The sequence below is a fragment of the Oppia nitens genome, unplaced genomic scaffold, assembly GCF_028296485.1.
Source record: "Oppia nitens isolate AA-2021 unplaced genomic scaffold, nextdenovo-longstitch-racon4-pilon3 scaffold18_pilon_pilon_pilon, whole genome shotgun sequence".
Lineage (NCBI taxonomy): Eukaryota > Metazoa > Arthropoda > Arachnida > Sarcoptiformes > Oppiidae > Oppia > Oppia nitens.
Genome location: NW_026533197.1, coordinates 293,136 through 304,766, shown reverse-complemented (window position 1 = coordinate 304,766; position 11,631 = coordinate 293,136). Strand labels below are relative to the sequence as shown.

The 11,631-nt window shown below is 26.5% G+C and overlaps 3 protein-coding genes across 3 annotated transcripts; 2 read left to right on the top strand and 1 right to left on the bottom strand.

Annotated features, from left to right (window-relative positions):
* Positions 1-2,758: 2,758 nt before the first annotated feature.
* On the top strand, positions 2,759-4,238 carry LOC128965740 (mortality factor 4-like protein 1). Its single transcript, XM_054312497.1, has 2 exons — positions 2,759-3,307; positions 3,380-4,238. Exons 1-2 carry the CDS (start codon positions 2,893-2,895, stop codon positions 3,994-3,996), a joined length of 1,032 nt encoding a protein of 343 aa, XP_054168472.1. The 5' UTR covers positions 2,759-2,892; the 3' UTR covers positions 3,997-4,238.
* A 3,777-nt stretch (positions 4,239-8,015) lies between these two features.
* Positions 8,016-9,182, bottom strand: LOC128965742 (DNA-binding protein HEXBP-like). The gene is made up of 2 exons (XM_054312500.1): positions 8,972-9,182; positions 8,016-8,909 (listed from the first exon to the last, which is right to left on the bottom strand). Exons 1-2 carry the CDS (start codon positions 8,982-8,984, stop codon positions 8,071-8,073), a joined length of 852 nt encoding a protein of 283 aa, XP_054168475.1. The 5' UTR covers positions 8,985-9,182; the 3' UTR covers positions 8,016-8,070.
* A 284-nt stretch (positions 9,183-9,466) lies between these two features.
* On the top strand, positions 9,467-10,594 carry LOC128965741 (speckle-type POZ protein-like). Its single transcript, XM_054312498.1, has one exon. The coding sequence runs from the start codon at positions 9,595-9,597 to the stop codon at positions 10,537-10,539; it is 945 nt and encodes a 314-aa protein (XP_054168473.1). The 5' UTR covers positions 9,467-9,594; the 3' UTR covers positions 10,540-10,594.
* Positions 10,595-11,631: the final 1,037 nt, after the last annotated feature.

Here is an 11,631-nt window from a genome sequence, read left to right as displayed (position 1 = left end):
GATTAGATCACGAATTGATTCTTAACCACAATTATATTGAGAATTAGATATTTCTATCCATCAAATAAAGTGAAGGGAACGGGAGGTATAAAATGCGGTTATGGGGCTCCTAATGCTTAAAGAGCTTTATGTCGGCACATAAAAGAGATTAATAAATGAAATGTTATTTATTTATTTATTCAATAAATGCATTTTGATATTAACTTTTATAACTTTTCTTCTCTATTAATTATTTAAAGACATTTTCTATTTTTATTAATAAAAATGAGTAATAGGTATATAAATTCAATATTATTATGATATTAACACATCAGTACTAACATAGACTCAATGTATGTTTAAAATTTTTAAGTCAATTAAGATTCATTGCTTACTTGCATTACAAAAATGTTATTACTTTTTCACTTTATCAACTTTTTGATTAACTAATTTTTAATCAGTTTAAAACAATATTTAAAATTTTTATAAACTTTTTCATTAAATATAAAGTCTTTAATATATTACATCTATTGAAGTATAAACTACTCAAAAACAATTATTTATAGTCTATTACTGTAAAAAAGTAATGATAAGTTCATAAAAGCAAATATATTGCATATAAACTGATTTTGATAATACTTTTAGGTATTATGAAATAAATATCTATTTTGTAAAAATATAATCCAAATAAATAATAGTTTTTAAGTTAAGATAAAACATACTTATGTTTTCACTTAGATTTAAAAAGTACTGAATTTACCTTTTCTTATATTGATATATCAAAAATTGTTTACTCATTATAGTTTTAAAATTACATAATTTAATGTATTGTAGTTTTTTTTTAACAATCATCATTCAAAAGATTTGAGTGCTTCAATAATTACAGTAAAAACAATATTTATTTTTTAAATCTCTTCAAAATATAAATGTATTTTTTTTTAATTACAAATTTTCTTATAATGTTTTCTCAACCGAGTGATTATGTAATATTTTCACAAAAAATATATTAATGCTTTGTTTTTACATAAAATAAATAAAAATAATATATATATATATATATAAGTAGTTTCAATTTAATTGACCAATTTGAATGTATCAAATATATACACAAAACACACAATTTTTTAAAAATATATTATATTAAAGATTAAACAATAATTAAACACAATAGTTGTAAATTTGAATTTTTAAATACAAATCTTTACACACTCTCATTAATTTTAGTTTATATTATATTATATTTTTAAAAATATCTATTTATTTATGTTGTCATATACTTAGTCTTTACAACTGAGAGGACATTCATAAATCGGTTATTCATTAATATTACTCACTCATCCTTATAGTTATTGTATCTATTTTTTTAATATTGGTTTAGAGATAAGATTTATAATACATACACACAAATAATACATAAAAAATAAAAACAAAAAAAAAAAAATTTCATCAAATCTTAAGAATTGAAAAACTATCGACTCTTTTATTGATATAAAATAATACTTACAGTAATTCGTGTCATTCTTATAGACTATAAGTTATAAATTGATGTAAAAAGTAATATAACTCGGATTTACAGTATATATATATATATATATATATAAAAATTAATCTTGTATTAACTAGTATTGTATTTTAGTTTGTTTACACATATTGTACTGTATATTGTAGTATATTATATATTACAGTATATTGTCTGTATTGTGTTATAAAAATATTGTATAACATTTTTATTATTATATGTTGATATATTAAATCAAAAACTAGTTTAAAATTGAAATTTCATCTAGATACAATTGTGTTAGTATACCTTTAAAGTATCCGTTTTAGCAATTTATAATAATTTAAATTTCAAAATATTCAATTACACACCAATAAATTTTATTTAATTTTAATATTAAATATTAAAAATATTTTTTATTAAAATAAACTAAATATATAACAGTCTTATGAACTATTCATATATAAATTCAATATAAGCAAACAGTAAAAAGATTTATATGTTTTACGGTATAAAAGTTTAGAAAATTGAAATCAATTTAAATTAAAAATATTAAACTTATTGCCATAAAATCTATTGTTTGTTTCAAAAGATTTCAAAGTTTGCAAACAACTAATTTGTGATCTCTATTGGAAAATACATTTTTGTTTGGAAAATATATTGTTTATATATTTTTTTTATATAATTCAATGATTTTGTTATAATAATGCAATATAAAGTATTATATTATATATATATACTTTATATAGGGTTTAAATCACTAACCATTTAATAAATATCGTTTTCTTTAAATTGAAATCTATAAATAAATTAAATTTCTTTTTATAGTTCATACAATTGAATGTTTATTTAGTGATTAAATTATTGAAATTATTTATTGAAATTATAGGAAATCTTGTTTATGTATAAAAAAATGTAATTATAATACAGTAATATGTAATAATAATTTCATAAATCATAGTAATTTAGATATTGTATTCATGTATTTTTACAAACATTATATAAAATAAATTTTAATAATTTAATAGTAAATAATAGTAAAAACTTAACGCATGTTTAATAAACATTTGATAATATAATTTATGAATTTATAACGTAAATTAATTAATTAATTGATAAAATAAAATAATTTATATAATTGAATACGTGATATAATGTACACATTATATAACTTATTATTAATACTAAATTACATTTACTGTATTACTGTATATAATAATGTATTGAATTTATTAGTATTGATAATACAGTATAATATAAAAGTAATACAAAATTATTGACGTAATTATTGTTTAGACATTTGAATGAAGACAACAATGTTTGACAAATCAATTGATTCAATGATTTGGTTATTATTTCGTCACTCTTTTGTCACAACAACTGATCCGTGAGTGTCCTCTGCGGTCATAAACACAATGAGCGTCACTACTAGTGTTGATCCGCCGTCGGGAGTAAACTTCAAGTATGAGTTAGAAGAAAGGGTTCTCTGTTTTCACGGACCGCTCATCTATGAGGCAAAGTGTCTGAAGAGGATCTTTGTGGACAACTCTAAGAGATATTATGTTCATTATAATGGATGGAACAAGTCTTGGGATGAATGGGTCGATGAATCCAAGATTTTGATTGTCAATGAAACCAATCTTCGCAAACAACAAGAGTTGAAACAAAATTGTTTAACAAATAATAACAAACAAACCGCTAATAATAACAAAAAGCGAAAGATTGGCCAAAATATGATCGACGGTAACGGAAAAGATGGATATAATGAGACAAACAAACGGTTTAAATCGTCCACAAAGAATAATGGCTCTAAAAATGGTCAAAATAACGGTAATAATGATTTTAATTCAAATGAAATGACATTCAAATGATTAATGAATTTGACTTTTGATTGATTAATAGATAACTTAATTAACACTTCAAATGAAACCAATAAGAAAAAGACAACAAAAAAGCGACGAATGGAGACATTGATGGCTTTGGAAGAGTCGATGTCAGGCAAACCCGACGCTAGTATTCAAATACCACTTAAATTGAAGCCGTGTTTAGTTGACGACTGGGATCTCGTGACCCGTCAGAAGATGTTATATAATTTGCCGGCAAACGTGTCAATCGATCAGATACTCGATGATTATGTTAAACATAGGGTAGCAGTCAATGGCGCCGATGAATCAGTTTTGAGACAAGTGGTCAAAGGTGTCAAAGGTTTCTTTAATTCAATGATTGGCAGTCAGTTGTTATACAAATTTGAAAGAATCCAATACCAAGACTTACTTATGTCTAACAAAGAGCACAATACTGGCCGTCAAATGTCCTCCATTTACGGTGCCTTTCATTTGTTACGACTCTTCACTCGAATCAATGTCTTCTTGTCATACATTGAACTAAATGATGAATCTTTTGACTCTTTGTCTAAACATATTCACGATTTGCTTCAATATTTAGCTTCGAAGCCAAAGTTATTTTTATCCGACGATTATTCAGTGGCATCGCCTGAATATTGTCGAAAATGTTTGTAAAAATTATTGATTCAATTTTCATAAATCATTTATAAGACCCATATTTCTTTACTGACAATTGAGTTATATTTGTAGACAATATTGACATTAATGTTAGATTTTTATTAATAAATTGTCAATTTAGAGTTTAACATAAAATTTGATTTATTTAATTAGATTTAATATTGTATTTAACTTTGTTAACAAAATTTAGCGATCAAAACATGTGTAAACCACTGGCCATATAATAGTATTTTTTATAGTTATGTATAAGTCATAAATTTCTAAATTATTACATGTATCAAATTTCAGGTATACGTTAATTACTTTAAATATTTTACTATACAATCGTAAAACCTTTGTTAATAACATTACAATTATGGTCATTATCTCTGATATGAATTAATACGGTATTATTATTACAATAGTTTAATACTCAAAAAAAATCATTTACCGGTAATTATTTTTTAACTGAAAATATCTTCTATTTTATATTTGGCAATAAATTGTGACATTTGCATAAACCAAACTTTATTATTTTATATTTAATTTTATTTATTACACACTTTTGTTAATTATTAAATTATTTTGAATGTTTTATTAATATTTGAATTAAGGATTTACTTTTTACCGTAAAAGATAATATATATGAAATTATAGACATTTTCTTAATGATATTTATTTACCAATTAAAAGTGTCATAAAAGAAATTTTAAAAAAATTAATTTTAATGATTATATAATTTATAATTTAATATAATTTAACATAAATAAAGTTTTGATTAAGATAAAATTTCATTTGAAATTTTACACAAATAATTTTAGTACATTACTCTCACAATAATTGATTTGTTTTATAAGTTAACATACCGTTAATATGTATTTTAACAAAATCATTGCGATTTTTATTATCATTATCATCAAATGTGTAACATTTAGGTAATTCATATTTGAATTGATGATATTTTTAATAAATTTATTACTATAATTGATTAGTTTGTCGGTTAAGGCCAACATTGACCTGTCGGGTGTCACACAAATTCAAATTGAAAACATGACTGTAATGATTGTGTTGATAGTTGTGGCAAATATTTTAATGATAATCATATGTTGTTCGTGTATATCATTAATGGTATGGATGTGCTTACGAACCGGAGAAAGAGTTGCTAAATGTCATAATTGGCCACAAAATTATCAATTTTGCAAAACTAAAGACAAAATTGAACAAACTATTGATGATTATGATATCGAAGCAAAATTAAAACCATAGATATTGTATTTGAGTTAACTATTGTAACAAATTGTTTCTCAGTTTAATTAATTTTATTTTCAAAGTTACTTTACAACATTACTATAATAATTAAATTCAATTATTTTTCTTATTATTTCATAAAACATCTGTATATCAATTGATATTTTAATAAAAATAATAAGTATTTTTAGCTAATTAGCCAATATTTGATGCGATAATAAAAACTAGTATTTGAATGAAAACAATTATTATCAAAAGTGATACAAAATTATTAGCTAAATATTAAATTATTCAGGTATTTTAACAATTATATTTCTATAAAACTTAATATTTTCATAATATTATCAGAATATGTTTAATGAAATACCAATAAAGATTGATTGATTGATTGATTTTAATTTTTATTAAATTTGTTTAAAAGTATGACAACAGATGTAATTATTCAATTGGGAAATACAACATATATAGCATTGATAATAATTGGCTCAAATATAATCATTATTTTAATCAGTTGTCTATGTTTTGCGTTTATTTCATGGATGTGTCTGACAAGTGCTCAAAAAGTCAATCTATTTGGCAAATCAATGACCAAAACGGAAATATTTAGGAAATTAGTTAATAAAGTGTTTTGTAAACAAATTGTCAAACAATCAAAACAAGGATTAATTAGTAGAAGATTTACAAATGTATCACAAGTTTAATACTCTATTCTATAATATAAATCATTTGTTATAAGATTATAATCATTTGATATAATCAATAATATAAATAATAAAATACAAATTTACATTAATTTGTTAAAATATATTTTTATTTAAGTTAGTCTAACATAAAATACTTTAATTAAAACAATAACAATTAATTGGATTTAATTAATAAAATTTCTTAATAACTAAATAAATATTAAATTTTGAAAATATGTAAATTGTTTTTTGGATTCACATAAATACAAATATCTTTATATCTGTCTTCGTAATCATGAAATGAAATATAAAAATTAATTTGTGGCATAAATTGTGCTAATATTTTAAACATATGATAATTAACTTCATTTAAATCATTTCCAAACTCGATGTCAATAATTCTAATTGTTTGACAACAGGTGCGGACAAACTCAATGATGCCATCAATTGTTAAATAATTGATATCAATATTACCCTCCAATACAATTGTATGCAATTGTTTGAGTTTTGATAAATATTTAAGACACTGATCGGTCAAATGTTCGTCAGAATTAAGTTTAACGGCTCTAAGGTTTGGCAAAAACAAGTGAATGTCTTTTAAGTGATCGTCAGATAACTGTTCAAACATTAAATTCAATTTTGTTAGATGTTTGCCATTATCACCATTAAAACCAAATGCATTAACTGTAGGAAAGTATTTGTCTCCGATATCCCAAAGAGATAGATCCAAACGCTCTAAACAATCAAAGTGTTGACCAAAGACACGAAGTAAGTTATTGCTAATTAAATCACCAAATATACAGATATCTACATAATCTAATCGATGGCACTTCTGGCCAATCAATTCAAGACTATCGTCAATCATATGCTGTTCATTGAAGTTGTTTTGTTTGACGAAAAACAGCTCTGAATCCAGTCGTAAGCACCGGAGGTTTGCAAGATTTGCCACATATTTGAGGCTATCGTTAATATTGTATTTATAGTTTTGATCAAAACTTAAGCTTAAATGAGTTATCTGTTTGCCATATCTCTCGACAAATTGATTCAAGTCTTCACTCGAAGGATTCATAACCAAAATGGTGTCCAATTTGTTGTGACACACGTCGGCTGTATTTCTTTTATTGTCGGCATTTAATAATGACTTTAAATTTTGTTTTAAATCAATTGAACGAAGATTTTGGCCAAAACAAGACAAAGCATTCGCTAATTTGTCGACCGATAGACCGCTGATTGAAACAGTAGTCAGAGTTTTGCCAAATAAACTACAAAATCGATTCAACACTTCATCGTCGATGTCTTCCTTCATCTTAATGTCCAAAGTCTTAATTGTCTTAAAATTGTTTTCATACAAATCGCTTAATATATTTAAGACATTTTCATCACATTTGCAGTTACTGTCGATTAATAAATCAGTCAAATGTGTTAACTTCTTGGCCAACAATTCAAACAATACTAGATTTAACTCAAATGTCTGGTTTTGGTGAACATATGAGCGGATAAAGAGTTGCGACCACTTCTGGCATTTATATCGGTGTCTCAACAGATGAAAGTGTGTTTGACGTCTGAATACAAGTCTTCGCCATTGTTTGCAAACACATTCATATGTTATCTTCAGATCTAACGGCAAATAACTAATCAATAGTTCCGTCAGATCGTCACCGAAGCGATCAAACGAGTCCCGAGTTGTCCGCCGACTCATTGGATGTCATTAAACGGCGTTTCAATTGAAAGCCAAAGTATTTAATATTTTATGTGATATTTGTTTGTATTTGTTGTCAAATAGTAGACAAACAACACATTCACTGACACCTTGTGTTCAATCATTCAATACATAAATATTAGTTAATATCTTATAATGTATTTAATTGTCATTTATTATTCATTAATTAATTGTTAAAATTCATTATATTTATGTAAATAAATAATAAATGCATTTAATTAAAAGTTAAGACATGTTTATTGTCTAAAATATGTGCGATATTTAATTTAAATTAATTTTAACAAATAATGAAAAACTTTTAATACTTTTTTTCTTATCTTATAAAACAATAAGACTTATAAATAAGTTAGTAATAAAAGTGAAAATATATTAAATAATATAACATTAATGAGATATTGTATTAAATAAAAGTTTATATTATATAAAAAAATGTGCGATCTATCAGTCAATAGTAATCATATCAATATCGGGACATTCGCGAGCAAAGTGTCCATTTTTACCGCATTTATAGCAACCATCACTACCGCTCCCATTCACTGCCGTACAATCTCGGGCTTTATGGCCTTCATTACCGCAACGGAAACATTTTGGTCCCACATTTGGACACTCTCTGGCAAAATGTCCACTTCTATGGCATCGATAACAAGTGTCACCACTGTTTCCATTAAGTGTTGGGCAATCTTTTTGTTGATGGCCTTCATTACCACATTGAAAACAAGTGGGACCCACGTTAGGACACTCTCTGGCAAAATGTCCGTTTCGTTGACATCGATAACAAACATCACCACTGTTTCCATTAAAAGTCGGACAGTCTTTCTGTAAATGACCCGGTCTTCCGCATTGATAACACGTTGATCCCGACGATCCCGAATTAGGACAATCTCTAGCAAAATGTCCGCTTTGTCCGCATTGATAACAACCGTTGCCATTATTGGACCCGTTGTTACCGTTCATACATTCAAACGATTTGTGTCCCTCTCCTCCACATCGGAAACATTTTGGCGCCGAGTTTTGTCCGTCGGGACAATCTTTAGCAAAGTGTCCACTTTTCGTACAAATATAACATAAATCATTTGATTTTGAACAGTCTTTCGAGTAGTGACCGCTTTGGCCGCAGTTGTAACATGAGTTGTCTCCTCCAGATTGACGCCGTCGCCATTGATTGCCGATTGGATTATACAATGTCTTGTACATTGACGTGCAATCCCGAGACCAATGACCAGACTTTCCGCACTTAAAACATTTGTCCGATCGAGTCGGCGCCCGATTGCCACCAAAACCTGACCGAAAATACCACAAGAATTTAATAAATGAGTTCATGACTAACACAATCACTTCAAACCTGGTTTTCCCATTGAATCTAATGATAACTCTTTAACCACAAATGTTATAATATTTATAATAACTGAATATCCAGTAAATCGGTCACTGAGTGGCCAACAAATCGGTGAATCATTAATTCGGTCACAAAATGGACAACAATTCAGAGCATTGTTTACATTGTCTATACATTTGCCGTTTCATTACTTATTATTTGCACATTTAGTCTTATTTGAAACTTTAGTTTTAATATACATAACATAGTTTGGTATGTCATAAAAAGTACTAAATGTTTGTCTTTAACTATTTTAATAAAAATATTTACAGTAATATAATAGTAATTATTATTAAAAATAATTGAATTCAATAATTATTATACAATTAATTACTCTAAAGTATACAATATTATACATTATATTAAATTTAGATAAGTTTAAAATAAAAAAATGATTACCTGGATACTTTTTTGTTTTAAAAATTAAATAAATTTATACATTAATTTTAAAAACAATAATACAAAACACTGTATTTTAATACAATAATTAAATTAGAAATGATTACGAGATTTATTAAAATTATTATAAGTTTGAAAATTTGATTGACATTTATAGCCAACTTTGATAACAACTGATCGGATCAAAGAAGATGTCGACATTGTGTGAGACAAGAGTAGAGAAGAGTCGGATAGATATGATATTAGTTGTCAAAGCAGTGAACAATGTATTCAATGGATTACATGTCGAGTATTTGTCCAAATCGTGGGCACAGTTTGATGTGTCCATTGAAATCGGTTCCTATGAAGACAATCACTACCTATCTGTTCATTTCAATCTCATTCCCATCAGATATGCTGTTAAAAAGCTGTTTAAAAAGTTCATCACTTTATCAGTTGCTATGATTGATAAATCGGGTAATGTTGTCCACAAAATGAATTGGCCGGAGATTAGTGTCGGCTTAAGTCGACAACGGTTTGGTTGGAATCGTTATCTGGATATCAATCGACTATTTGATTCACAAATAGCTTTAGTGGACAACAACTGTATTAGACTTCAGGTCTCAATGCAAGTGAACGATGAGAAACAAAGCAAAGTCTTCAAGAATGAGTCAATCAATCAATTAATCAATTCTTTTAAGTCATTGCTTATAGACAACCAATTGACTGACTTTACAATCATTGTTGAGGACAAAGAGTTTGCTGTCCATAAAGCAATACTAGCCGCTCGGTCACCGGTTTTGCGGGCGTTAATTACAACCGATATGAAAGAGAAAAGTGAATCCAAACTTGTTGTTCATGACATCGACAAAGAGGTGTTCCAACAGTTCCTGTTATATGTATACACGGGTAGCGCACCAGTAGATGAACACATGTGTCTCAAACTATCACATTTAGCCGACTTCTATGATATGCCTGACCTCAAGTGTGTCTGCGCTCAGACAGTGTTCCGAAAGTTGACTGAAGACAATGTTTTCGATGCCCTCAGGTTTGGACAGACATATCAAATGAAGGAACTGGAGATCAATGCCATTGATTTCATTGCACAAAATAGCGACAAAATCAAAGCAAAGATTATGGAAGATATCGAGCAATGAATAGTCTAAACGATTGATTAAAGTCAAACAAATTATATATTATTTCAATTAAGAAATCGATATTTTACTTAAAATAAAAGTTTTAAGTTATATATTATGTATATTATTATAAAATTTTATTCACACAATTTACACAAAACAATTTACTAATTGTATTGTTTGATTTTAATTAAAATAATGATAAATTATATTTTTATGATTTTAATTTGTTGACTAATCATAATAATATGAAAGTATTTAAATATTATAAAATATACTAGTTTGTCCCGAGCAACATGTATAGCCGTGCAATTCTTTTACTAATTTAAAAATATTTACTATAAGTAATTTGAATGAGACTTAATTTGTTTATACAACTACTACATAACCTAATGTAACAAAACTACTGAACCAATGCACATTAATTCGACTAAACTTTTGAGAAATTTTAGTTTTTATATATATTTAAATAATTTTAATAAAAATTGAAAATTTAATTTTTGCGAAAAAAAATTTGCATTTGAAAAAAATTTACTGAAATTTAACACATGTAGCTAACATGTGCCATAAACTCACACAATATAGCAAAGTGTAATTACACGATACACCTGCCTACCTGTCCCTAAAACCTACCTGAGCTCAACAAAAATTTAAAATTTCCCATAGAAATAACATTGCTTTAAATTAAAATTGAAAATTTTAACACAAATTGAAAATTTTTGCATTTGAGAAAATTTTGCAAAAATTTAGCACAGGTAGCTTACCTCCCGGTGCCCTGTAACTCATATAATATAGCAAAGTGTAATTAGACGACACCAGCCTACCTGTCCCTAAAACCTACCTGAGCTCAATAATCATTTAAAATTTCCCATAGAAATAACATTGCTTTAAATTAAAATTGAAAATTTTAACACAAATTGAAAATTTTTGCATTTGAGAAAATTTTGCAAAAATTTAGCACAGGTAGCTTACCTCCCGGTGCCCTGTAACTCATATAATATAGCAAAGTGTAATTACACGACACCAGCCTACCTGTCCCTAAAACCTACCTGAGCTCAATAATCATTTAAAATTTCCCATAGAAATAATATTGCTTTAAATTAAAATTGAAAA

Coding starts and splice junctions, on each gene's coding strand:
- LOC128965741 (XM_054312498.1), top strand. CDS start 9,595: ATGTCGACATTGTGTGAGACAAGAGTAGAGAAGAGTCGGATAGATATG.
- LOC128965740 (XM_054312497.1), top strand. CDS start 2,893: ATGAGCGTCACTACTAGTGTTGATCCGCCGTCGGGAGTAAACTTCAAG. Junction 3,308..3,379: donor TAAAAATGGTCAAAATAACG/GTAATAATGATT, acceptor ATTGATTAATAG/ATAACTTAATTAACACTTCA.